Source organism: Diaporthe amygdali (genome assembly GCF_026229845.1).
Source record: "Diaporthe amygdali strain CAA958 chromosome Unknown NODE_49_length_293705_cov_63_570957, whole genome shotgun sequence".
In the NCBI taxonomy this organism is placed as follows: Eukaryota; Fungi; Ascomycota; class Sordariomycetes; order Diaporthales; family Diaporthaceae; genus Diaporthe; species Diaporthe amygdali.
In genome coordinates this window covers 42,473-69,484 of record NW_026517069.1, presented here as the reverse complement: position 1 = coordinate 69,484, position 27,012 = coordinate 42,473, and the positions used below count along the sequence as shown (strand labels likewise).

General features: G+C 52.9%; 8 protein-coding genes across 8 annotated transcripts; 7 read left to right on the top strand and 1 right to left on the bottom strand.

The window, feature by feature from the left end:
• Window positions 1-634: 634 nt before the first annotated feature.
• On the top strand, window positions 635-1,648 carry J7T55_007574 (uncharacterized protein; the record flags this gene model as incomplete). The annotated part of the gene is made up of 6 exons (XM_053134860.1): window positions 635-718; window positions 785-910; window positions 980-1,012; window positions 1,075-1,198; window positions 1,269-1,493; window positions 1,551-1,648. 6 exons carry the CDS (start codon window positions 635-637, stop codon window positions 1,646-1,648), a joined length of 690 nt encoding a protein of 229 aa, XP_052987367.1.
• A 1,806-nt stretch (window positions 1,649-3,454) lies between these two features.
• J7T55_007573 (uncharacterized protein) lies at window positions 3,455-8,935 on the top strand (the record flags this gene model as incomplete). The annotated part of the gene is made up of 8 exons (XM_053134859.1): window positions 3,455-3,585; window positions 3,696-3,712; window positions 4,061-4,219; window positions 4,301-4,446; window positions 4,626-4,680; window positions 4,750-4,772; window positions 4,866-5,308; window positions 5,371-8,935. The coding sequence occupies 8 exons, from the start codon at window positions 3,455-3,457 to the stop codon at window positions 8,933-8,935; spliced, it is 4,539 nt and encodes a 1,512-aa protein (XP_052987366.1).
• Window positions 8,936-11,456: 2,521 nt separating this feature from the next.
• Window positions 11,457-12,401, top strand: J7T55_007572 (uncharacterized protein; the record flags this gene model as incomplete). Its single annotated transcript, XM_053134858.1, has 1 exon — window positions 11,457-12,401. The coding sequence occupies one exon, from the start codon at window positions 11,457-11,459 to the stop codon at window positions 12,399-12,401; it is 945 nt and encodes a 314-aa protein (XP_052987365.1).
• A 211-nt stretch (window positions 12,402-12,612) lies between these two features.
• J7T55_007571 (uncharacterized protein) lies at window positions 12,613-14,527 on the bottom strand (the record flags this gene model as incomplete). Its single annotated transcript, XM_053134857.1, has 5 exons — window positions 12,613-12,915; window positions 12,992-13,758; window positions 13,808-14,085; window positions 14,159-14,238; window positions 14,291-14,527. The coding sequence occupies 5 exons, from the start codon at window positions 14,525-14,527 to the stop codon at window positions 12,613-12,615; spliced, it is 1,665 nt and encodes a 554-aa protein (XP_052987364.1).
• A 1,192-nt stretch (window positions 14,528-15,719) lies between these two features.
• On the top strand, window positions 15,720-16,956 carry J7T55_007570 (uncharacterized protein; the record flags this gene model as incomplete). Its single annotated transcript, XM_053134856.1, has 6 exons — window positions 15,720-15,913; window positions 15,980-16,039; window positions 16,094-16,233; window positions 16,300-16,613; window positions 16,677-16,736; window positions 16,807-16,956. 6 exons carry the CDS (start codon window positions 15,720-15,722, stop codon window positions 16,954-16,956), a joined length of 918 nt encoding a protein of 305 aa, XP_052987363.1.
• A 3,063-nt stretch (window positions 16,957-20,019) lies between these two features.
• On the top strand, window positions 20,020-22,242 carry J7T55_007569 (glycoside hydrolase family 2 protein; the record flags this gene model as incomplete). The annotated part of the gene is made up of 5 exons (XM_053134855.1): window positions 20,020-20,567; window positions 20,664-21,258; window positions 21,330-21,512; window positions 21,576-21,850; window positions 21,921-22,242. The coding sequence occupies 5 exons, from the start codon at window positions 20,020-20,022 to the stop codon at window positions 22,240-22,242; spliced, it is 1,923 nt and encodes a 640-aa protein (XP_052987362.1).
• Window positions 22,243-23,079: 837 nt separating this feature from the next.
• Window positions 23,080-24,417, top strand: J7T55_007568 (uncharacterized protein; the record flags this gene model as incomplete). The annotated part of the gene is made up of 2 exons (XM_053134854.1): window positions 23,080-23,925; window positions 23,995-24,417. The coding sequence occupies 2 exons, from the start codon at window positions 23,080-23,082 to the stop codon at window positions 24,415-24,417; spliced, it is 1,269 nt and encodes a 422-aa protein (XP_052987361.1).
• A 1,728-nt stretch (window positions 24,418-26,145) lies between these two features.
• J7T55_007567 (uncharacterized protein) lies at window positions 26,146-26,841 on the top strand (the record flags this gene model as incomplete). The annotated part of the gene is made up of 1 exon (XM_053134852.1): window positions 26,146-26,841. The coding sequence occupies one exon, from the start codon at window positions 26,146-26,148 to the stop codon at window positions 26,839-26,841; it is 696 nt and encodes a 231-aa protein (XP_052987360.1).
• Window positions 26,842-27,012: the final 171 nt, after the last annotated feature.

The window sequence follows — 27,012 nt, the reverse complement described above, 5'->3', positions numbered from 1 at the left end:
GACACAGTGGGAATGTAGATTCGGTCATGTTCTTCGGACTAAGAGATTAAATTAGGTTCATCAACCTCGCAAACTTTTTTGCAGCTCGGCACTGTGGCGGGCGGGGCGAAATGGATCAATCTCATTGAGAGGGAGGGCACCGTCACTCGGATTGGAAGCAGCTTCACGCCTTCCAAATAGGGAACATTTCTCTCTTCAACTGCGCTGCTATTTCATACCACAAAAACGAAAAGTCTGATATGTTTGATTGCATGTCTCGGTCGAAATCTTATTCAGCTTCGTTCTTCCCGTTCAGCCGGTGACGAGTGTTCAGAGACGTGTACAAGCTCCTTTCTGCACCTTCTGTGAATCCGTTGTCAAGCGTGCCTTCCACATTTGGGCAATGGCAGGTCCAGTTTTCAAGATGCTGCCAGTACATCAGTTCCTACCCCAACTGAGAGTATGGTTGCTAGGCAGCCATCAAACCTGTGCACACTGCCTGCTAAGAATGAATGCTCGAGGTGTCTCCTAACTTCTTCGATTTTGATCATTTCTCCTCATTCATTGAACGTCTGCATATTGCAGGAAACCCTTCTTGGCTGCTTCAATTGAAATCGTCCACCATCACCTTCCCATCTCAGCATCACCAGCCGGCATGCCGTCCAGGAGCGATCGCCCGCAGATGGAGGCCTTGCTCCAAGCACTCCAGCACCAGTACGGCACCACCAACGTGCTCGAGGTCATTGCAATGCAGCAGAACCCCAACAGCGACCTCCATGCCCCAAAATGGGTCTGAGGCCACAAGCTCCTTCGTGAGAACCCCAGCAAGTGGTTCAGAGGCAACCCCATTGACGACAGAGACCTCGCTCTCATCAACGCCACACCCGTGCCCTGGATCAATATCGGCCGACAGTCTTACTTGAAGCACATGGTACGTGGCACAACCTGGACATAAATCCAAATCACACTCGTGGTGCCAAAAATCTGACTCTCAATCCAGCACCATAAGGTCAAGGGCCAGCCCTTCCAGACAGTGAGTATCCCTTCCTCTGGTCCAGAGATATCTCCACCTTTTCTCACAACATTCCATTCCAGACCAAGTGGACCGTTGAGAATGATCAGCACCTTCGTGCTATGATCTCTGAAGTCGGCGCCGGATTCATCGGCTTCGCCAAGCCTCCCACCAATTTTCCTGCGCGCGACTGGGAGTCCATGATGGGTAAGCTCCTAATCCATTTTCTTTCAGGCTTGAGGAGTAGTATTAAGTCGCGTGTAACAGTCAACATCAGCATCTCCGGCAACATCGCCCCGGGTGGTCACATGGGGTCTGCTTTCGGGACGACCTTCCAAGGTTCGCATCCTGGCAGGACCCTGTGAGACCTGCAACAAGCATCCTTGGGACATCATGATCCTCCGAGACTTCCACACGAATACCTCGCGCCTCGATGACGTTGCTTCCATCGCCTCTCGTCAGTTTGACATCCTCCTGATGAAGATATGTGAGGATTTTGATCGTAAGTCAATTCTCACTACCCTCGCTCCGCAGGAGTGCAACTGATCCACGACTTCAGAACCCTGGGTCGTCCTCGCCGTCAAGGACTCCGGCCCCTTGAAGATGGAACCTTGCAGCTCCGATGGACAGTGCAACCACAACTGTCTAGGTTTCTAAAAAGCTTCGTGAAGAGACCATGTACCGGAAGAAGGAATCAAGTAACGTTGGAGCAGTCAGGCCGGCCATTCCGCTCAAATCATTTTCTTGGCCGTCAGTCATCTCGTGGATGGTAATGAGGGGAACTAGGAATCGATGCTTTGCTTTCAATATTTTGAGCTCTTAGGGATGATCGCATCGTGTTTTGGACCAACTACTTTCGCTTAACAGTCTATTGCTCAGTTACCCAGCATAAATTCATTTGTGACTTCATGAATCAAGTTTATTTGCATCAATCCTCAGCCATAGGACCCATATTTGGCCATATTTGGGGACAGAATTTGTTCTTCAAAGTCTCATCACCATTACCACCAGAGCTGCCGTCGTCATGCAGGACTTTGGTCCCAAGAGTGGCTCGAAAGCGATCACTTACTGCGAAGAGTGGACAGTGACCGGACAATCATCCCGCTCTTAACCCATAATAGCAAGAATATTTTCGTGCAAGACTATGTCTCTCGAATTGAGTTTGAGGTGTCTTTATTTGAATCGAGTCTGCATCCGGGGCTTGCTCGCCCTTTGCCTCTGTGATTATGCAGTCCACCCCTCTAGACAACCTGGCGTCTGGATTTCATGTCGATGACATGTCGATTCAATCTCCTTGGTTCTCTCAGCTCCCTCGTGCTGGTTGTTACAACAAGGTGAATCGATCATCGAGCCGAAAGATGAGCCCGGGCCTTCCCACTTCCACCACTTTCGCTGTCCTTTCAGTATACTTCTAATTCGATCTGGGGTATCTCTTCTAGCGCTGCTTCATGTAGTCTGTATGGTCACCTGTGACCTGTTGGTAGGTGCACCTGTGCATCCTTGCACGCCGGCTGTTGTGCGTTCATTAAGGCTTTGCGGTTCATGCCCTGCAAGTCGCAGCCATTATCGCTTTGGCTATGCGTATGAGTGGTCACAAAAGCCCAAGTCTTCGCAGCCTTTCTGACAAAATATGTCGTCGACCATGTGTGTATTCTTTGGCCGAGTAAGTCGTTCATTTGCTCTGTACTTTGATGGCATAGTACATGTATCCGCCGACGCCGAAGACGATCGTGAGGACTAAGCTAGGATTAGCCAATTTGGCCAGCACAAAGAGGCATGTTCGAAAGCCAGGACTTACCAACTGCGAGAGTCTCTAGGGCTCGATGATCTACAGATCTTGCCACAAAATAGTTGAGGTGCTCGCCCAGCTCCTGGCTGATGGCGCGAGTGTCGATGGCGATGGCAGGCATTATGGATTATTCGTGTAGGATTTTAGCTGTCTTGGCATACTAGATAAAGGTGTGTAGATTGACAGCAAGGTTGTCCAGCATATGCACGATTGGCGGGAGGAAAATAAAAAAGAATGGGTTCGCCGCCGATCAAATAATAAACGAAATCCCTTATCTCCTAGGGCTGCATCTTACAGAAGGGGGTAGAGGAAGCCCGGCCGCCAGGGAGAGAAAAATCCCAGGTCGCGCCCCCGTCGGCGGCGGAACTCGACTCATGATCAGCTGACGGCCAAGCAGCCAGTGTCAGAGACTGTTTCTGACACAGGCTGCGAGCGCCCAGGAATGAAGCCATATCAACCCATTTCGGGTTTCATGGCTTATGTGTATATGTTTCAGTCGCATCCTGCCGCCCCACCGGACTGCAACGCAGGCCCGGCCTCTCGGCTGCTTACTGGACGCGGCGCACGTGCAGGCAAACAAAATTGATACGCATGTAAGCGCGGCCCGCCCATTTTGAATATGTCGTCGCTAAAGCTCGCCGGGCTGGCCCGATGTCCAATGTTGGTATCTCACGATGTTCATGGGTCTGAGGGACAGCCCGCACCCCGAGGTTGACCCCGTTTGCCCCGTGAGACTTCAGATGGGTATGGGCGGCCCCAAGGGCCCCAAGGGGGAAAAGGATGGGGCAGGGGAGGCAGACCGGGGGTAACCAGCCCTGGCATCGTGGCTTGACTTGTCAGAAATCCCGTTGCAGGCGGTGCATCAGGGCTGTTCTGGGCAGGACCTCATGAAAAGCAATGCTGAATCCAAAAAAGCAATTCCAAGGGCCTACGTATGTTGGCGCACTTTTATAAATTCCGTCCGGGCCCTTCAACTATTTATGCTGCGCTGCTCACTGGTCGAACATGCTAGCAGACGGACAATTGGCTTTTGATGCAAATCTGTGACAGTCACATCTCAAGAGATGTGCGGCTCATCAAACGTAAATCGACACTGCAGCTCGTTAATCTCGCTGGCAGTTTTGATGCACTGATGCGAACCGAACGGCGGGAAAAAATTATCTAAAGGCTGCGGGCCGTGACATCGAAGCAACCCCACCACTTCCTTGGGCTCCTACCTCAAAAATGTGCAAGGTTACTTTTGTGGCACTAGGCATTCTTGACTGACCTTTTCAGTATAGATTGGAACTCCGTACCGATGAACATTGATCATGAGACCGATGCTGGCAGAAACGTAGTGTGGGATCCCGCTTCTTGTCGTACATGCCTACCACTAGAAGAGGCAGAGCCAAGTCCTATTCACGCCAACCGAGAACCCGCAGACATTTTCATACAGCTTGGTAAACTGCAAAGTTGGCGCCTCATTGCAAGTGCAAAGTGATGCCAGAAGCTCGGCTTGTTTCATTATGGCCATGAGATAGGGGCGATGTTGCCAACCGCCCTGGGGTGGTCTTGGAGTCTTGGTAGTCTCTTGTCCTACCAGCTTGGCGTGCAGACCATTCCCATCATCATAATTGTGGATCAAAATCCACGACCGTCCTTATGTCGCTCCATTGTCATGGAGCTTGTCAAAGCATACAGTCTCCAAAGATGGTGGCGTGTTTTAGTATCTTGCAAATATTTTACCTGGTAGGCATCCATGGGTGAGCATGCATGTATGTTCAACTTCAGAGGAAATGGGGAAACATCCCCCAATGGGAGCTTGTTCAACTCATTTGGGGCTGTGCCTTTTGTTACACGGCATAGCCCCTGGTGACGGATTACGTGATAGGGCTGCAGGTTGTGGCGGGGATTCACTGCAGTATGACGCGGGGCTCAAGTCTTGATTAGATTACCAAGCACTCAGCTAGCTGAAGCTGACGAGACGCAGCTGAGCGTGTAGGCAGAGAGCCTGTCAGTCTTGTTGTGTGTACTGGAGAGCATCAGCAAGCCAGTCCCAAATACGCGTGCTCAGAGAGTGTTTCTTTCTCAAGACCTTCGTGCTAGAACAGGCGCAGTCTGGCCCTGATCATGGATCCAGTCACTGCAATTGGGCTAGCATCGGCGATACTCACCTTCGTTGAGTTCTCCTGGAGCCTTGTGCGAGGAGCTGGTGATGTCTACAGGTCACCAACCGGTGCTAGCCAAGAGAACACATCGATTGGCACCATCATTGCTGACCTGGAGGACGTCGCAGACAACATCAACACCGACATACAGGGGCGAGGAAAGCACGAGAACGCCCTCACAGCTCTGGCCAAGGGATGCGAGGATCTATCAAAGGAGTTGCTTCAGGTCCTAGAGAAGCTAAAGAAGAGAAGCGACTCCAAACGGGAGGCATTGAAGGCGACCCTAAGAAGCATGAGGAAGGAGAAGGAAGTTGCTTCCATCGAGAAAAGACTTGGTGAATATCGCGCTGAAATTGTGTTGCGTCTGAATTTAGTGCTTTGGTGAGTTCAACATGGTCACTGCCACTATTTCGAAAACAAATTTACTCACGATAATCAATTAGCAACCAGCAATCTGCTATCAAAGAACAACTAGATGGGATACAATACGACAGCAGAAATTTCGCCAGTGAAACAATTAGGGCGATAGGAGATCTGCGATCAATGGTATCTGATACCATGGATCAGCTCAAATACGAGCACGGGAACCCATTGGTGGATCCAATGCTGTGGGAGGCGAAGATTGTCCAGTTGGGACAGGTCCTGCGCGAGTCTCTGCTGGCACTCAATACCAAACTACTAGCACTGCCCAAGGAGACGATAGTCCTCCGCAGGCTTTTCTTCGACACCATGTTCCGACGAGAAGACGACATCTCTGGCCCAGGATACGGGACTTTCGAGTGGGTCCTCGAAGATATTAGACTTGTGAAAGGAAGTCACATTCAACGGCTCAGTTCCAGCTATAGAAGCAAGCGCGATGAGCACCGTTTTGTGGTCGGGAAATCTAGCAGTGCATTCAAATACTATGGAAATACAGATGGCTGGGATTCAAACAGCGAGTTCGACATGTTCGATACCAACGGGACCAATAGTTCCCGAAAAGGAGAGAGTGAAGTCGGCTCCGACAGCAGGGTGAGCAATGACGGAGGTTCGAGCGACGAGCAACATCAAGTCAATAAGGATGATCAAAACAACAAAGACGACGAAAACACGATTGTCTTCGGGCAGACAGATGGACAACAGTTCGTAAAGTTTGTCGCATCCGAATCCGGCACAAATTCCGACCATAGCAGCGGAGATGAGTGGAGATATAGCGATCCCGAAGTTAAAAGGGAAAAAGATGACAGCGTTGGAACCCGAGAAAGCTATTCTTCAGATGAAGGTAGCTACTGTTCGTCAGACTCGGAGACGCATGGGGAAGAAGTGTCCAGCACCAGGAACAGAGGAAAACTGGATACTACCACGGAATCCACGAAGGATACGCCACCATTTGAAGTCCACGGAAATGAATCACCGTCAGCGCAGAGCCTCTCGAGTGGTTGGGCACCTCCACCTCATTCCGAGCATATCGCTTCTGGATCCACGAAGGATACCCCGACGATCAGACTGCACGGTGTTTATTACAGGAGCGGCCCGTCCATCTCGAAGATCCACGGCAGTGAACCATTGTCATGGTACAGTGGTTGGGCACCCCATCTCGAACATATCATGTCAGTCTCCGAGCGTGCGAAAAGACGACAAATATCCACGGCATTTGCATCATTCCTGAGGAAGTCCCAAGGAGTTTTCTTTTGTTGCGGCAAGGCAGGTTCAGGGAAGTCGACCTTCATGAAGTACATTTCTAGTCACCAAGAGATTCGCAGACAGCTGGAAAGCTGGTCAGGAGACAAAAGGCTGGTCATAATCAGTGTATTCTTCTGGAACTCGGGTGATGAACTTCAGATGTCCATGGAAGGCTTCTATCGATCTCTTTTGTTCCAAGTGGTGCAACAATGTCCAGAAGTACTACCAGCAATCTTTCCAGATCATAGTTTGCAAACGGATGACATTCATGAGGGCATTCGTGGACGATCACTTCCCTTCCGCTTCTCTGAGCTCCAGGATGCTATCCGGAGGCTTCTAGAGACGTCTGAAATTCCAAGCCACAGACTTTGCTTCTTCATCGACGGACTGGACGAGTACAAAGGAGACAGAAAGGAACACTTTTCACTGGCTCAATTGCTCAAAAACTGGGCAACGAAGGATGTCAAGATTATATGTTCTGCAAGACCGTATATCGAGTTCCTGGACACCTTCACTGACTCAGGCCGAACAATACAGCTGCACGAGTGGACCAAGGACGACATATATCGTTATGTCTTGTCGGAGTTACACACAGGTCTCGGCTCTGACAAGATGCCATCAGAAGCCATCACGAGACTTGTTGAACTTGTCTCTCGGAAAGCAGACGGCGTTTTCATATGGGCTCGACTTGTGGTGCAATCTCTCTTGGAAGGCATCGCTCACCGTGACTCAGTAAGAGCGTTGCACGGCAGGGTAGATCAAGCTCCCAGAGATCTTAACTCTCTGTACGAAAGAAGTCTTAGCAGCATCGACTCAACAATCCGCGAACGCGCGGATGATGCTCTCTCTCTTGTTGCTCGAAGCCCATTTGGCACACTCAACGCTTTGGCCTTCAGTTGGCTGGATGACCTGGAGGATGAAGACTTTCCGTTGAATCGTCCATTCCAGATATACACCAGAGAAGAGGCGGAAGACCGCGAGGAAACTGCAAAACGGCAAGTTGCCCTTTTGACAAAGGGCCTCGTGGAGATGCGTCGTGTCAAATATCCTGAGAACACTATCAGACTATCGCCTGAGCCACTGTTCAGGTACAAGCTCGACTACTATCACCTGACTGCTCATGAATTTTTGATGAATAGAGTGGCATCTGACCATGAAAGTATCTCTGAGACGCTCAGAGATCGATACGCGCGGCTGACTTTGGCGGAGATCAAGTTTTCTGGATTTCTGAGGAGTCGTTCATCCCAGTTTCGGACAATTTATGCAGCGGGCCAGCACAAGTTCCACGACGTTCCGGACAAGTATTTAGACGAACTCAGAGCGTGCTATCCGACTCGAGGCACATCTCAGAATGATTCACGGTGGGACACTCATGTTGGATTCTATGATGCACAATCACAAGGAAGTTTTCAGATCGGTCTTTGGGGGCGGGGAACCCCTTGGCGACCGGGCAACTCGATATGCCATTTAGTCTGGAAAGGCTCAGATCCAAATTTGATCATTTGCTACGCATTGTCGCTCCACCAAGCCGGCTACGTTTTGAGGAGACTGCAAAATGGCGTTGCTGACAAGCTCACTGAGGAAGAGCTAGCCGTTTGGCTTTTCGCAACCTGGACAATTTTCCCGGACCCCGCCATAACAGAATATGTCTTGTCTCATCGTGGGCTGCCAGAGCGACCCGTTGAGATTAGGAACTTTTTCGAAGGGAAGAATACGGACATATCTTGCTGGTTCGGGTTCCTCATGTCCTTCTCGCGCACCGTACTGACTCAGACAACCGTACATGGGATCAGACTGGGAATGGCAGAGAAGATTCAATCGTCGAATGGGTCCCGCGCTTGGGAAGAATATTGCGAGGGAACAGAGTGGCGCATGTGGATAGAGATGCAATGCCGCAATTTGGAGCATCTTTTGAAGCATGGCGTGGACAAAGATGTGATTTTCCTCCTCGGGGGCATGCCTGTCGATCAGGCTTTGCAACCAGATGAGCAAAGACACTCATGGGATGTTTGGGCGCATCAATGGGATGAGTGGATGCTGGACCAAGGGACCATATTCTATGTGGACCTTTTGACCATGCTTGACTTGATTCAACCACCACCCGCGAACTTGAACACGCTCCAAGGGCTTCTCAGGGCGTCTCCCGCAAGCTGTCTGCAAAGCACGTGCAGCAGCTTTGTAAGCCGTATGCGGGGTTATTTCTGCGAAAGGCCTCGTCACTCACTGCGCAGGGACACTTACAAGGCTCTGAAAGCGGAGGACTTGAAGAGAGGACAATTAAGAATCTACGCTATCGAATCGAAGAATGAGGTGCTCAGTGGCCCAATGACAATACTCGTTTACTAGCGAGTTGACGTTGGTATGACTCTCGAATCAGGAAGCCAAAAATCCTTGAGTGGACCTTTGCTGACGAGCTTTCGCCGTTCTGACAGGCAAGACCAAGCTTCTTAAGCTAGGTCCTGACTGGTTCTTGTAGAGCAAGGATGAGTACTGGTAGTTATGCTGAGGGGCCATCCCAAGAAGTATCACGAAACACTGTCTCTTTGAACAATTGCAGATGGCTTCATGATCTTGTAAGCCCGCCTGTCATTTGTAGAGGACAATCCGAATGACAACATATAATCCCGTCGACTTCGAGATACCGGGAAGGCTCGTCTGATTCCTTGCTGTGGAGCTCACCTGCGACCATTGTATCTAATGCACACGAAGTCATCCAGTACATAATGGCCTCATGATACATAGACTTCTTACAATTCGAGGCTCTTGCTACGTAGACAAGGTTCCCCAGAGACCTCGATTGAGTATCTAGGCTCCTGGTAATCTTCTTGGTGAAACATTTCTGTTGATTCTTCACATCAGGCATCCAGTCGGTGAAATGCTCTCTTAGGACAAATCACCAACCAGAACTCGAATTGAATTGGATCCGCACGGAGACATGAAACGACAATGAAGCCAGAAAAACGACACGTTGATAAGCGACCTGGACTGGCGGCGCCCGAGCCGGACAATAGCCGCGATGCGTTCGGTACGGAAATGGACACCACTGCGTTCTGAACTGGTGCAGAAGGGCGATCTGACGTCTGTAAACCCGTTGTAAAATGACGTGGAAGGCTATTAATATGCTGCCTGAACACGGAGGACGTGCTAGATTTGGATAGGTCAGAAACGCTGCTAATGCATTTTCGTCTCTATGTTTGATGGTGCACTGGCCCTGAATTCGATTGATTCTTCCATCTCATTACAGCGACGCAAAGACGGATAGTGGGCGGAGGATGTAAAGCCATTGAAAATGCTTCATGCCACACGAGTTGCTATGACGCAGGATGCCAGATGAACAACCGTTCCAGTAGATTTTGGATGGATGTTACCTTGACTATAGCTGAGCCTGGAGGCCTTACTTTGAGCCGGCATTGCCGAACTCGACAGGATCCGTGTGACAGGAATAACCAGAAGTCTGGTTGGACGAGGCGCAGACCTGATGCACACACTTTTGGTGGAGCGACTACTCTTCCTTTTGGATGGGAGTATGCTGATCTTAAGCTCTGATATGAACAATGCCGAGGACAAAGATCGTCGCCTTGCGAACTAATCTGTTGCCGGTTTCGAAGTTTCAGCGGCCAAGGCTCAAGGCAGACTGGACGACTATCATGTGCTTCTCAACTACGAAGGCATTCCGAGGCAATGCAACTAGGGCAATCTACGACGCCCAATGGGTGATGAAGTAGTGCACCTCACCGCATCCCAAGGTTTGGCAAGAGATTTTGTACGGACGATCGCGTCTGAGAGCGAGTAGCTTGAGACGAACGATGGTTGCAGTCGCTCCTTATCAACTCGGGCGCGAGATGGAAAACCGGCACCAAAAATCGCAGGCCTCCACTGTTTTTCCACGTGAGTGGCCGTCCCACTCGAAGCCGTGATCAGACGTCAGATGCTGTTGTCGTGTTTCAGATTCAGCCCAGCCCCTGGATCAGGGTTTCGGGACGGCCAAGAGCCGCACTTTATTGGCCCCTTGGCAGATTCCCGACGACGCCTCCACTAGTATGATCCACGCCATCCGGGCTTTTGATACTGACCCCGAGGTGTCAAAACAAGCTTGAATTCTTGGCCCTTTTCTGGCTGCCCTTCTGAGAGACGACGACATCTGCCTTAGGGCTGGCTGCTGGGACGGGGCCTCCAATGTGCCGGTGCTCTCCTTTCCTGCAGAACGAGGTCCCCCACATCCTTTCCGAACGCGGGATTGTGAAGCCAATCGTGTCTCCGATGTGTCCACCCCCATATGCCGTGCAAGTGGGCTGGGCTACGTGGTGGTGCACCAGAGGACTGCAAGGTTAGAGCTTACCTTGAGTCGACGCTGCCCCTGACGATCAGCCTCACACACACAACGGTCTAAATCCGGGGCGGAACACTTCTCCTGCCAAGTTCTGACGTGACTGTGGGCATGGAGAACGGTACAAGGCCACACTGTTGGCATGGCGGTGGCGGGACTTCGGCACTTGTACTGTGTATTTTGGGATTTCCACAGACATCATAGCAAGGTTGGTGTATCAGAATGAGCAGTGAAGAACCCCAGCCGCAATGCACGTTCCTGGAGCTAACTATGTCCAGCCACGGTCGTTCCACACTGTCGTCTATCAACCCAGAGGAGCAGTGAGCAGGGGTCTTGATCGACAGCTAAGAATATCAGGCTCTTTAACATGACACTAGGCGCCCGTCTTCTTGTACAAACCCAAAGTCATTTAATTTATATCTCGACTTCTTTCGATCTTCACTTCTCTACACCCCTCCCTGTGCAGCTGGTCTGTTTTCCCCTTATCTGTTTTAAAACATCTATACACAACAGTCTCCTGGCGAGTACCTAATCGACATCATGTCTGAGAATCAGAATGGAGGGCTTGTGGGTGGGCTGGTGAACGGGGTCGGTGGTCTCTTGGGGGGTGGCCAAAATGCGCGGCCACCACCACCACCACCAGACTCGGCTGACAACAACAACAACAACCAAGGAGATTCAGCCACAAACAACGCTTCAGAACCAGACAAGAATGACGGTCAGGGTCAGGGGAAAAATGGAAATGATGGTGACGGAAAGCAGAATGGCCAAGGAGGCAACAACGGCGGAAATGGAGCAGTCTCGTCGTCATCTTCGGCTTCAGCATCACCGTCGCCAACCTCGTCAACGCCTACTTCCGACGTCGCTCAGACGACGGCACCTGCAAAGAGCGATGCCGGCGGAAACCAGCAGCAATCTACTGCCCTTCCATCGACATCAGCGGCAGCAGTTAACACACCTACGGTCCCAGTGGTCCTCACCCCTACGCCTCCGGCATCTACCCCGTTGCTTGAGTCCATCTCATCCCTGATCTCGTCCACCGGCACCGCATCACTGCCGCCTGCCGCTGTGCCTACCCAACTCTCTTCATCAGCGATCCCGATAGTATCATCATCATCTGCGGCACTCAACCCCGAGACGCCGCTGCCAACCACGCTGATATCATCAACGTTGAGTAGCACGCCCTCAGCGAGCGATGCAGCGTCTACGCCCGTAGCCTCGGCAGCCAGCCTTCAGCAGGAGAGCAATGACGGCGCCATCCAGAAGAGTTCCGGCCAATCCAATGTCAAGACAACCGCCATCGCTGTCGCCGCGCCTGTGGGTGGAGTGATGGTGCTTGGCATCCTGTTCGTCATATTCAAGAAGAACAGAGGTTGCTTCCGGCGCAAGAAGGAGATCAACGGGAGTATACTGGACGATGAGGAGATTTCAAGTTGGAGGACTGTGCAGCACCATGACAAGTTTGATCCAGCAAGGAACTACTAGGGTCAACAGCCCTATTTTGCATGGTACAAACATCATCGGCACACCACGAGGTTATGTTTGCGAAGAGCAACTGTAAGAATCAGGGATGTGTGCACAAGGATAGAAACGGGGCATTAGTCAGTCGCCGACCAAAGGAGCAACTTAGATTGCACGCAATCATTATACATACACAAACACCTACGAGGATAATGATAGTTCATAGTCATGCATGCTACTCTGGGTGTCCTGCCTCGGCGTCCCCGGTGTCCGTGGACAGACCTTCCAGATGCCCGTCTTGTTTCTTCACCATGACCGCCTTCCTTAATGCTGCCCTCGGCGGCCATTTGGCCTCGAATACTGCGTCCAGCTCTTCGAGGGTGCGGCCGCGCGTCTCGACGCCGAATAGGAACCACACGAGACTGTAGATGAGGTTTAGCCCGACGAAGACTAGATAGTAGTGCCAATCGATCGCTTCGAGGGCCACGGCGGTGACGTAGGTGTTGTAGAGGTTCGCACAGTTGGACAGGATGACGTGCTGTGGGTTGTTAGATATCATTCACAGAATACATCACACTTTGTGCAGAGGCTCGGAAAAGCCAGAAGTAACTCACGATGCCCATTCCCTTTGCTCTCATAGGACTGTTCAACACCTCGGCGCAATACGTGGCAGTCAACGGTGTGTACACAAATGAGTATACACAGCCAAACAAGAATATGAACGCCACTCCACCATTGCTGAGCGCAGGTCCGGGATTTGCCTTATTCTCAAAGTGGCTTGAGAACCCAGTTACACCGGCGAAAAGGCCCGCCAGCACGATGCTGCCCACCCAGAGCTTGGTCCGCCTGCCGATGGCGTCGTTCGTCGCGGAGCCGGCAACGGCGCCCGCGCAGGACACAATCGAGTTCATAAAGGTCAATAGAAGTCGCCGCTCGGTGGAGGTAATCCCAAGGAGCGAATACATGGACGGCAGGTAATATGTCAGCACCGAGTTCCCCGAGAGCTGCGCGAACACGGACATGAAGCTCATCATCAGGAACCGCCAGCGGGCGTTGTGGGTGTTGACGAGAGGCCAGAAGTTGAAGATGCTGGAGGACTTCTGCCGCTCGATGCCCTGCTCGAACTCCTGCAGCTCGAGCTTGACCATCGGATGCTCTGGGTCGCCGCCGCCGTGGTATTTGGCTAGAATCTGAGCTGCCTTTTCTCGCTTCCCCCACATGGTCAGCCAACGGGGCGATTCCGGGATGAGGAAGCATCCTGTGATGATGAAGAATGGTGGGACGAGCTGCAATGCCAGTGGGAGGCGGAAGGCCTTCTCCCCTTCGGCTTTATTGCAGGCATATGCGACGCCTGTTGCGAGTATGGAACCGGTGTAGAAGACTCGAGGGCGTCAGCGCGCTGCATCACATCTGAAATACACTTCACTCACAGGTGTTATAATAGCCGACGACTCTGGCCCGCCATTGTGGGGGCGCAAGTTCAAGAGCGTAAGTCGGAGCTGCGCTCGTGCCGATAGAGACACCAAAGCCCAGGACAAAGCGACCGCCCAGTAGGTAGCCATCGTTTCTGGCTGCCGTTTGCACCGCTGCTCCGACCATGATGAGAAGCGAACCGACGCCCATGCCTGCTCGTCTGCCAAACCAGTCGCATATGGGGCCGGTGAACAAAGAGCCAACCATATTTCCGATAGTATAGATCATGAAGATGCTGCGACCATTGTTAGAAGGCAAGTTTCTGGGCTCGATATCTCCCCCCGGCCAGACTTGGTCGCCATACGCACATTCCTGTGCTCGATCCGAGCTCCGTGTGATGGAAGTATGTCTGATATTGCTTCATGGCGTTGATGGAGCTGAAGATTGACTAGACTGTTTGTCAGCCAGAAGTTGAACACAAGAGGACGGAAACATCTTACACCATCGAAGCCTGACGTCGTCGCATTGAGCGCGGCAACAAGGAGTATCAGGTAGAGTTGGATGCTGGTCTTGGACGACGGGCTCAGTGGAGCCGCGGTGACGGTCTCGTAGAATTGGGAGTCGCCCTGCACTTCTTTGATCTTGCCCGCCGCAGTCTTGATGTCCTCGACGTCGTCGTGCTGGTGAGTCGTGGCTTGCGCCATCTCTATGCCTTGGGAATCCTTCGCTTCGGCCATGATTCCTGCCGCTCCTCGAAGACTTATGAAGGGATTGTAGTTTAAAGAATGCCAACCATCATATATGTATGGGGGTAAGAGGATACGGCAAAGGTACAACGTAGATATACAGCAGAACTGATAAGCTGAATACCCCAGGTGACGCCAAGGCGTGAAATCGCATTCACTCGATATTCGTTTGCTCAAACCCCAACTCTACACAAACCAGGACAGTTCGAGGCAAGTTGCACCGACTGTGTGACTGGTTGGGGTCAAGTGTAAACAGACTTGAATGCACCAGACAACATCCTCATTAGCTCGAATAACGGCGGCTGTTGTCGCTGCCCCTCGTGATGGAAATAGCTCGACCGCCAGCCGATTTTCATGGTAAGATTGGCTGGCTGAGAAGCCATCGCATTCCCCTCCTTACTCCGCACTCCTTCGATAAGCAGGCTTGTCTCGTGACGGTGAAGATCAGCTCTGTACCGACTGACGGGCAGAGCTTATCATGCTTTGACAATCTGCATGGAACGTTCCCTTCTCGGCCCGAGCAGCTTAGGCACCGAAGGGCAAACCACAGGAGGATGCCCGTCCTTGGAGAGAAACGGGGAGCTCGGGTAATCGACAGATGAGAACCCGTATCCGGCGATGCTCGGCTCCTTTTAGGTCCTAAGCACGGCAGCCGGCTCGGGTTCCGTTTTGACCAAGAGCCGACTCACACAATGTGCAACCCTGCCCGCTGCCGTCCGACGACTCACGAGAAACGCGTGGCACAAGAACACAAGTTTAGTCGGCAGAGCTCCACTCATACACAAGCGCAGCCAGATAGATATGACCTGACTTCAGTAGGCTGATTAGGTTGACGACAAGTGAGAGAAGGACGAGATCGGGCCCGCTTTGGGCATACAACGGATGCTCTACCAATCACCAGTAAAATCGCAGCATCACGTAAGAAGCCATCACTATGAGGTACAAGCCGGCCGACTAGTATTGAAAAGGCGTGGTGGCGCGCCGGTGGGTGCCCGGCACGGGTGCGACTGATTCATGTTTCAACGCTCCGATCAGCGGCCGGTATCTCGGCCGTCTTGTCATCGTCCTGGCCCGGTTCTCAACACACCTCGGGCACCTATTTACTTGACAGAAACTTCCCAGCTCCATTTAATTTGCCAAATTTTGTTTCGTATCTGAAAGAAATTCCCTTTCAAATTCAAACATGGGTAGCTCGAGTCCTGACTGGCAGCTTCGGTTAGAACAAGACGGCTTCGTCGTTCTTCCTAACAGGATATCCGCCGAAGACTGCGCCGAGTTCCGTGAGGAGGCCCTCAGCTGGCTGGAAAAGTTTCCCCATGGCTTTAAGCGAAATGACCGGTCGACATGGACTTCAGAACACTTACCTTACAGCGTAACGTCAGTTAGCCCTTCTATCGCACACTGAAACCAACTTTTGAATTGATGATTGACGATACTGTTCAGGGGCGGATTGTATAACCGATATTCAATAGGCCATGAGGCGTTCGTATGGAAGATCAGATCGTGAGTTTGCATAGAAGCTCCTCTTTGGATGGTGGCTGACGTATTCGGTTGAAGTCAACCCAAGATAGTTGAGGCCTTCGCCCAGCTTTGGGGAACCGACGACCTCATCGCCAGTTTCGATGGGATAAACATCACATTGCCCATCAATGAGGAAACCGGCAGGACAGACCTCAAGCCAACAGGAGCCTGGCCACGTGAGCGCGCCTATGAGCATCCGAACCACCATCTCAGGTGTAGACACTGACAGCCATGCAAAAAAGACATGGACCAAAACCCACGAAAATACGACCATTTCGAACTATACCAAGGCATCGCCAACTTGGCCCCCAACGGGCCGGAAGACGGCGGCCTCTGCGTTCTCAAGGGCTCGCACCTGCTCCACGAGAACCACTTCGCTGCTATCGGCGGGTACCGGCCGGAGCAGGACGTGGGTGAAAAGGAAAACGGCTACAACTTCAGGCCCGACGACGCGGACTGGTACAAGGCACGGGGCTGCGAGGAAGTCAAGGTCTGCGCCGGCGAGGGCGACCTCATCCTGTGGGACTCGCGGCTCATCCACTGGAACGCCAGCCCCGTCGGCCGCTAGGTCCGCTTCGCCACCTATGTGTGCTACTGCCCGCGGTCGCTCATGCCCCAGTCGGAGCTGGCGCGCAAGCTGGAAATATTCAAGGCGCGGAAAAGCACTACCCACTGGCCGGTAAGCATACTCCGTTCAATCTTTGAGGCGTGAGTCGCTAGCGAATTTCTGCTGACTCGGTCTTGATCAGCAACAAAACGTGGTCCCCGTTGATCGCAAGGATAGCAACGCAGTCCCTCGCCGGCCGGATGGTACACCGGATCCGGCAAATCGGACGCGTCCGTTCCTGGAGCCGGAGGAAACACCGGCGGTTCTGAGGCTTGTCGGTGTGAGAGGCTGATGGCGCCCTCGGGTTTACGGCGTGTACATGAGTAAGGGAATCGTGATCAACTAGATTGTTAGATGATACAAGGGTAGAATAGAGAGACTGGCACCGGCATTGTCACATCGGCTCACGTCTTCAAGGCGCATAGACGAGGCTCTAGCAGTGTCTCGCTCAAGCTGTGTCCCGTCGTACCAGCTTCGTTGTAGGTAGTAAGTGCCGGTCTAGTCTGGAAAATCCAGGACCTGAATCACGACTCTACGATCACGGCAGCTGCCTGGGCCATGGATGTCTGGCATGTAAGCCCTAATTCTTCATCAACGATGAGACATGTCATCTGTCGATCGGCAAATCTGCCCTTCTGCATGGCGTTCGGATGAACCAGTTCATTAGTGCCACGACGAGATGGAGTGCAGTAGGGTCAGGCGGTGACTTGGTTCGGTCTTGGAAGGTTGCACACGCGCTTGGACGATTTCTTCGGTAGCGCCTCGTTTCCCCAGATTGTGGCACGAAACGGTGTGCGGGAATTACCAGCCATATTTCTTGTCTTATGCCGGCAGAGGCAGCGCCACGCCTCGGGATGCTCGGCAGGAACTAGCTCTAGGTCTTGGGGCCCAAAGAAAAGCTTGCGGGGCTGGGTGGGTGCATGCTTAGCAGACTTGTTTAATCAGACGACCTCACCTTGACAGTCAAAAGACGAAGCTCGAATCTCTAATGAGGGTGAAGGACCTCCTGAAAAAGGTAGAGGCGGCCATCCATGATAATAATGTGCTGTGGTATCTCGGCACGGACAGCTGCACGGATATTAGAGTTCAAAGGGGCTTAAATATAGAAAACGTGCAGGAGGCTGGATGCAGGAAAATCTTGGGTGGACCTCCGTTTGGGGAGTAGATGCATGATGCCCATGCCAGTATTGCTTGGAGACCGTCCATTTGACCTGGTCTTGAGAGCAGATCGATATTGGTTTTAATCTCGGATATCTTGTCCGCATAGTCACGAGAGGTCTTGGAACGCGAGTTCTGTACTCAACATGAGGTTCTGCATGCTCCATTAAACCTGATCGAAATCCTGCCCAGGCGGCAAACTCCACCAAGCACCCGCGAGGCGCGTTTTCTGGAGCCTGGACTTACGACTCTCTGCCATGGTTTGCGCGTCAGGGTCCCTTTAATTTCAGGTGGTTCCAGGACACACGAAGCGAAAACATCACTACGGCACCCCGCACCACTACAGAGGACCGCGCCAGATGAATTGGCCTCTAATGGTGCGGAACGTTGCAATGCAGGAGCACATCATTTCTTGGCAGCAGTCTGAACACAGGACCCTACGAGGATGACTGCATAAGCCGGCCATTAAATTGACATCATTGACGCGCTTTGTTTCTCACCAGCATTAAAACTTGTGGGCTTGTCCCGCATGGCTTGCCGGCTCGCCTCGCTGCCAATATTCCGAAGGCTATCCACTCTTCAAATGTCTCCACAGACTAAGACATTGTCTGAGTAATTCAGTCCGATGGGAGATGAGATGAGTTTCCCATACTACCACTCAAGCTCGGCCAAGGTGACGGCTGCAGGGATTTCCCGCATTTATATGGGCCTTCTATAGCTCGCTTCCCTTGGCATCTGGGTCAGGCCCAGTATTCATCCGTGCTATACGCTGGGGCTACCCCAGATATTCTCGGGAAGCCGGTGGGGGCGAGGATGGGGTTTGTAGCCGATGAGATGCACTTGTGTGGCTGGTCAGACCCAGGATGATTTGGAGATTGCTCTACCGGATCTCAAGGTGCTTTGCTTTCCCCTAGCAGAAAGGCTGATGTTATACGGGCTAGAATCCTAAGAAGAAGGCTCTTTCTTGTTTTTGAAACTCTGATTTCTCGGTTATGCATATGCAAGGAGACCAATGGCCATCATTCGACTCGTGGCGCAGACCTGCCTCGCCAAGGGCGTTCATCGGATCGGTCGTTTCCTCCGCAACAATGTCGTACGCACACGAGGTGATCGTCATCTACTTATCCACATCACCAGATGCAGCGTCGCTGCAGGTAATCACTAGACCAAGAACTTCTTGTCTGCCTGTCCATCGTGCCTGGAAGGATCCTGCCCTGCTGACATGTCCAAATGTCTCGAGCAAATGTGTTTTGATGCCTGATTGGAGCCCTCATTAAATTGTCCACTTGGCCCTGCTGCTGTTGTCTGCAAGTACCGGTATTCCTAGTCCTCCCCCATACCGAATCCGGAAAACAGTAACGCTCATCTTGGAACCAGCAGCAACGCGGCGGCGAGCGTACCACTCCTGTTACTCCAACACGCGACAGCTTCCAGCTCGTGCGAAGCTCGCTCTCCTCATGCAGGCCGTGCGCATATGGGCTAACAAGGAGGAGCCATTTTAGAGCCTACAGCTGTTTCTCCAGCGCTGATTTGCCGCCTGCCTCCAGCTCGTCCAGAGTCGCAAGCGTCATGCCAGCGTGATGCTGTCTGACCATGCGGCATTGTAGCCAAGGGCGACACAACCTTTCTGCCTTTCTGGGCGCAATCTACCAGCAAAGCTTCTCACTGTCACGATGATCCCGGCCAAGCTCCCAAGCTCCCAAGCTCCCCTGGTTCCTGCACGCGGGGCGCATCCTGGTAGTCAGGCGCAGCGGTCAGACTACCAGAGTGGCCCAGCCAGCCCAGCCCAGCCCCTCCTCCAAGCTCGTCGTCCCGACCCCAACCGCACATGCTGGTTGCAGATGGAGATTTCAACGTGCATCCCCAATGTAAACACACTTTTCGGCACCAGGGGCCGGGGCCGGCGAACGCTCCCTCACGGCTGTGTGCCCGCCACTATGGCTCGGCACGAAATATAGTCCACATATAAGTGCCCGGCAGACCCGCCCCCTTCTCGAGCTTGTCTAGATGGCCCCAGGCTCCTCGTGCTCTTTGTCTGCGTGCTCGCACTGTTGCTGCCCCTCCCCTCTTTCCTAGACGTGGTTGTTGAGTGTATAGTCGCGAAGGCAGCTCTAAGAACGACATTGATAGGCCCTTGACCTTCGTTTTGCCTTGGAAAGCACCAGGTCCACGCAGACCCTGCCCCTCCCACGTGAAGATGCGTTCCCGAGCCCTCCACCTCCTCTGGCCATTGGCCGTGGCCGCACAGAGCGCTCCCTTCGCCAACAGCAGCTGCGTCGGCTCGCCGTCCACGCCCGTGCCATACGAGCTCCAGGTGCCGCCGCTCGACACGCCCTGGACCGACCAGGTCGGGCTCGACCCATGGCCGGAGCACCCGCGGCCGCAACTGAAGCGCGAAAACTGGCAGTCCCTGAACGGCATTTGGACGTACCAGGGGGCCGGAAACGCCAGCAACGTGACCGATGTGCCGTGCGCGCCGCTCCAGTATGAGACGCTCATTCCGAGCTGCATCGAGAGTGCCATCTCGGGCTTGCAGGTGCTCGACACGTCTGCCATGTGGTTCGCGACGACGTTCCAGGTCCCGTCCGGCTGGGGCAGCCAGAGCGTGCTGCTTAACTTCGAGGCGGTCGACTATGAGTCGACTGTGTACGTCAATGGCCAGCAAGTGAGCTTCCACCGTGGTGGATACTTCAGGAACACCATTGATGTGACGTCGTATCTGAGCTCCAACGGGACCAATGAGCTGTAAGTGCCTCGTGAGGGACTCTCGCTAATCTTGGAGGGCAACCCTCCGTGTGTCACGAGGAAGACCGAGCCGCTGACCCTTGTGGAACTTCACAGGAAAGTATTCGTCTTCGACCCCACAGACCTGGATGGCTATGTCATTCCCATCGGCAAGCAGACCAAGAACCCGGAGCACATCTTCTACAGGCCCTGCAGCGGCATCTGGCAGACAGTGTGGCTCGAGAGTGCCCCAACGAACCGCATCACCCAGCTGGACGTCAAGGCCGCAGCGGACGGGTCCACCACCGTTAACGTGCACGCCTCGGGCAACAGCACGGGCCTGCCGGTAGAGGTCACGGTACTGGACCAGGATGGCAGCGTCCTGGGGACAGGAAGCGGAACCAGCGGCGCTGCGTTCGACTTCAACGTCCCGGGTGTCGATCCGTGGAGCCCTGATTCGCCGACCCTGTACAACCTGACGGTCACCATGGGCGACGACACAGTGTCGAGCTACACGGGTTTCCGCACGGTTGGCCGTGGTATCGTCGATGGTATAGAAAGGCCGCTGCTGAACGGCGAGTTCACCTTCGTGTGGGGGACGCTGGACCAGGGTTTCTGGCCCGACGGGCTTCATTTGGCGCCCAACTATGAAGCTCTGATATTCGACCTGAAGGAGCTGAAGAAGCTAGGCTTCAACGCGGTCCGCAAGCACGTGAGTACCCTACGAATGCTGTGAGCTTGGTGGTTGAAAAGAAATGTTGCTAACGATATACAACTCATCAGATCAAAGTGGAGCCCGATTTGTTTTACTATGCCACCGACTCTCTTGGTCTCATGGTCATCCAGGACATGCCGTCCATGTCTCCCCGTGTGCCTCTCCCCAACGCTGCACAGCAAGCAGAGTTTGAGCGTCAACTCGACATCCTGATCAACGAGCACGTCAGCTACACATCCATTGTGACCTGGGTAAGTGACACCATAACCACTAAGTGCTACTCACTGGAGGCCAATCACTGACGTCTTGTCCAGATTATTTACAACGAAGGCTGGGGCCAAATCAGGACGCCACCGTACCCCGAGTACGCCATCGCCGAACGCATCAGGTCCATTGACGGAACCAGATTGATCGATGCGACATCCGGCTGGTACGACCATGGCGCAGGTGACTTCTCCGACAACCACAAGTACGCCGCCCCTCAATGTGGCGCGCCCTTCTACTCGATCCAATCGTCCCCGTACGACAGCAGCCGAATTGGCATCCAGGGCGAGTTCGGAGGCATCGGCCACAACGTCTCCATCGACCAGTAAGTAATTCCTCCTGGCACAGCCCCAAGTGCATCGGTTGTGAACGACAGCTGACAAACCTCCTCACAGCCTTTGGAACGTGCAAGCGGCAATCGACACGATCAACCAGACATACGAGGTGAACATCGATCTCGAGGCGTACAACTACCGCGCTCACGTCATCTTTGACGAGTACCGGCAGCAGATCGAGATGTTTGCTTGCAGCGCTGGCATATGGACGCAGACGACCGACGTCGAGGGCGAGGTCAACGGCCTCCTGACCTACGACCGCCGCCTCGAGCGCGTCGATGTCCAGCAGTGGCAGGACGACATCCAGAGCCTGTTCGACGCGGCTGCTTCGCGGGGCGGCGCTGGGAACTCGACGGCTTCTATGCAGAAGTTGCGGATGTGAGCCTTTGGAAAGCGGTACATTTTCGCTTGGAGAAGGAGGTAATCTGATGCGTCTGGAATATTCTTTGTACATAGTTTATGGCCTGATGAATGCAATTCTTGCCCCAAACCGCCGCTGAAGAAGATCATTGAGAACATAAAAGTTCCCACTGCGTTGAACTAGTCTCCTATACATCCTCTTATCTTTTTACCTTGAGCTGCAAATTGGAGGCCCGGGTCATATGCTAGTCATGAAAGTTGCAACCTAAAAGGATGCTGGGATAGAAGGACAGTGTGCATCCACGACGATGCCAAAAAAGCCAGATGGTTCAAAAGACACATAAGCATGATTTGGTCCCAGGCAGAAGCATAGTTCGAAATAGTGAGTCGCATTTGCCTGTAGGGCAGCTTTAGGAAAACAGTAGTCTACCTCGGTGCACAACATCCCAAGACGCAGTGATCTTCCACGGGCGGAATGTGAGTGACGCTGCCACAAGGCTTCAAAGTAAATCCAAATAGCCACTGAGCTTTAGGTAGCCCAGAAGCTCAGAGCTTCAGACTCGCTAATCCAGGACAAACACTTGGCCAGTAACCCGAAATCCCCACCACTTTCACTCTGGCGCCAATGACCTAGATCGTAAGATGCCCACATACAATCTGCTGAACTTTCACATCTGGGATGGCTTAGTAGTCAGTCACTTGTCACTTGCAGGCTTATTCACTTTTCATGCACACAACACATCCCTCTTTTGACTTAAAAGCCAAGTCAAACTCAACTTCCTACCACGGTAGCAATTTCACGACAGAACTCTCTTTCCTGACACCAATCATCTTGACATCGTTTATTGCCCATGACACAATGGCTGGAGACATAGCTGTGTCTGATCAAGCCATGGACATTGACATGAATGTGCCCTCTGTTGGCTCTACTGTCGACACTTCCTCAGCCACGCCCGTCAATGGCCTTCCTGCTCGCCGCCGCCTTCCCAAGCAAACGGACAAGCGAGGATATCACAACAGCATCCAGAACCTTCCAAACGCCAAGGTACAGAAGCGCGCACCCAAGGCGAACATCAGTGTCCCAAGAGACTTGACTCGCACAGAAAGGCTGAAGCTCTCCAGTCGCCAGAAGAAGCAGAAGCAGCGCCTTCAGAAAGCCATCGCCGATGGCAGCTTCAAGATACAAATGCCTATACATGTTGGAAGTCTCCCTACGATGGAGCAAGGCAAGGTCGCGCATATCGAGAGACTGAACAAAGACCTCGTGACCCAAGCTCTCTACGCACCTACCCCTGGCTTGACCTTCGACACAGCGCAGCCTTCCCTGGGCAAGTTCGAGACGGGCGACCTGCTCCTGGCTCTGGAAGCCTACCAGATGTATCTCGCCGGGAAAGGCAGGATCATCTTGTCGCATAATGCACCGGTGTTGCTAAAGGCCTTCACCCGAGACGTGCTCTCGACGGCGCTGTCGCTGCCAAAGAAGCTTGACTACCAGGCTGGGATGGGCGACTTCTGGACCCAAGTTGCTGTGGAGTACCAGCAATCAAAGAGAATGAGACGGCTTGTGTCAAAAGTCATGACAATGCTAAAGGGGGTCCACCACGAGCCATTCCCGCCATGGGAAAAGGGAGCATCGGACGCAGCCCGCAGGGCGGCGATCCGTAGTGCTTTTGGGGCTCCGGGTGAGCATCCCTCTATCGACGAGGTATGTTGCTTTCGCCACACAGTAGGCTCCCGTATATTCTGGTACCATACTGACAGTGCGACTCTTCAGGCTATCGCGAGGGTGATGGAGGGTAAGAAGCCCCGTTTCGCCGTGGCCCAGCCGTCCACCATCCAAGCCATCATGAGCCATTTCGAGGCTGCACGCTCTCGATACCTGTCCAACCTCAATACGTCCAACAATTGGGCTAACCAGAGAGACCCTGGCTCCCACAAGCCCACGCCGCCCTTCGCGCTGCCGCCACGAAACCTTGACCTGGACGACTCCTCCGATGACGAGGACTGTGGTGTACGAGGCGGTGTGTCTGACGGTGACATCGAGGACAATGGGCAAGTAGAGGATGGAGAGCTCCGCGGACGGAGCCAGAGGTTCATCATGAAGCTTGATAAGTGGATGGCATTCAAGAATGGCCAGCAACAGGATAGTATTGATGCCGACATGCTCTCCGCTCTGGATCTTGGAAATGCGAAGTAGGCATGTTCAGAGCAGTGGAGAAAGGTGCTGGCATGGCCAAAGAAAGCGTGTTTTAGGGAATCTGGCCGGGAAAGGAGAGACATTAGAAAGTCCTCTTTATCCTGCAGGATTAGGTGACTCACCACCTCTCTTCACCACTGCAGCATAGGGCCATTGGAGTATGTCGTTCTGAGACTCCGAGGGCTTCTCGACTGGTGGGAGACGGCAGACTAGCCACAGATAGGAATGGTCTTACACCGCGTCTAATGATGAAAGCAGAGCCAGATTGAGCGACAAGGATTCTAGAGATTTTGATGAAAGTCATTGACCAATATTAATCAGGCTACCAGTCCTGACATTTCCATTGGGACTCTGGAAGTTGAGACATGGATGATACATGGGTGGAAGCCAAGCCTTCGCTTGTATCCTTTCCAGGACCAAAGCTGCTTTTTTCAGCACAAACACCAAGACCATCCTGTCCTTCAGGAACTCGGAGTGCTTTAGCCCGTGGTCGTCTTCACCATGTAACTATTAGATAATACTAGCTCCTGTTCTATCTGATAATTCCTCCGTCCCAAGGCCCCTTCGATCATGTGATAAATAATGGGTGTGTCTTTGGGGCCATCCCTTCAAGATCTGTGCAGACGATAATGGCACGACTTTCCCAGTCCTCCGATCATAGAAAAGCTTGGATCCATTTCCTTGCTTGCGGTTTCATTGTTGATTCTCTGTGGGCTTGCAACCTGGCATGTCACAATGGTGTCGAGGATCAGGCGAGTAGATACACGTGGGTGGGTCTCCATCCTAGTGGGTCGCTAAATGTGTCGGTGATGCTGCGCTGCGAGGCATCGCGAAACCCTGTAAAGAGGACACGATGCTACGGCCAACGACTAACTCAAGCGGCGATTTTGGCCCAGTTGCGACCTGTTGGGTTAGTTTGACGTTATTGCAGCCAGCGCGGCGCCAAATTAGCATGCCAAGGACACTGAGGCACCCTGGGTGACATCGCGACATTCACCATCATTAAATGTGCGGAGTTCGTCCGCCGGCGCGAGCGGAAGACTGGTCTGGATCAGCTGAGAAGGCCTCGAGGCCAGATAAAATAAAAGACGAGCCCCTCTCCCTTCCCAGCAGACGGACTTTTCTTTGTGCTCTAGATCTGGGCCGAATAATTCCAAGTGGCGAGACCCATCCATCGGTGAGCGCCAGGGACAATTTCCCCATGCGGAGGCACGATGTTGCCGCAAGTCAGCCACACCTCATCTATCACAAATGAAACCCTTTGGGCCCGAGGACCCTGAGACTAACTGCCAGTGGGTAGCTTAAATCAATTAAGGTTGAACCGGGGCCAGCCGAGTTCCCTGGGGACCTGGGAAAAGGCGGGTGAACTGGCCCACCAAAAATAGGCTGCGGTCTGGATCGACAAGCTTGGTCCCAGGGCGCCGGAGTTGCGGGTAGCAATTTGGATAAATGCAACCCAAGCTCGACGGCTTCACAGACTATCAATACTGTGGCGAGAACCTCTCTAAAGTGGAACCATGTGATCTCCAGAGTTGACACTGTTGTTCTCTGTCTATAAAAAAGAGGAGTCTCTTCCTGAAGGCAAATCATGGTTCCCCTGGGCATTGTCAGACAAGCCAGACGAGGATATATCCAAACTCTACATACAGAGATCGCCGGATATTTTGCACCACATTTTCCCTACTAATTGACAGTCATCCACCACTTGAAAGTAGTACACACCCGGCAATGCTGTCCAAACTCGTCACCGCCGCCTTACTCCCCCTCACCGCCTTCTCCTCCCCCTTCCAACACGCCGTCCTAAACACCCGCGATCTACCCGCCTCGGTCGGCAGCGTAACACAATTCCGCTACTCTGGCAATGGGTGCACCCAAGGGTCTAACTCTGTGACGCGGTCCGGCGGCTGGGTCACCCAGACCTACAAATTCTCCCAGTTCGAGGCCGACACCATCAGCACCACTACCCCGAGCACGGAAAACTGTGAGCTGCACTTCCAGGGCGCCGGCCTGACCCCCGGGTGGCAGGTCAGCCTCTCCGACGCGGAGGTCACGGGCAAGCTTGCGCTGGCGCCGGACGCCAAGGTCAACTATTACTGGCAGGTCTACTGGAGTGATGATGCCACCGACACGGTGAGTCTTGACCACGCTATTGCAGACGCCTCGGAAGAGAACAACATGAAGCTGACGCATTCCACACAGCTCACTCTACAAGGCGCGATAGATAATACCGGTGGCAAGAGCAAGATTACCAACAACAATTACACGATCAAGGCCAACGTGACGGACTCGTTGTGGTCTCAGTGCATCGGTGCCGACGGTAACCCGGGTATCCTCAATGTCAACTTCAGGGTCGCGGTTGTGGGCGATGCAAGCTCATTTGACGTTGACACAGAGACACTGAGGTATCAGTTCAGGAGATGCTGATAAAATTGACAAGTTCTGCGGTGGTCTCGGTTAAAGCGTATTGTTGATTTTGTTCTATGTCCAAATATGTGCATTACAAAGAAAAAGAATTCCCATTTCAGATTCAAAATATTCTAGCTCCGCATATGGTGTCTCCATTTGATCTGCTTCTGATCTCATGGGCCGTCTTGG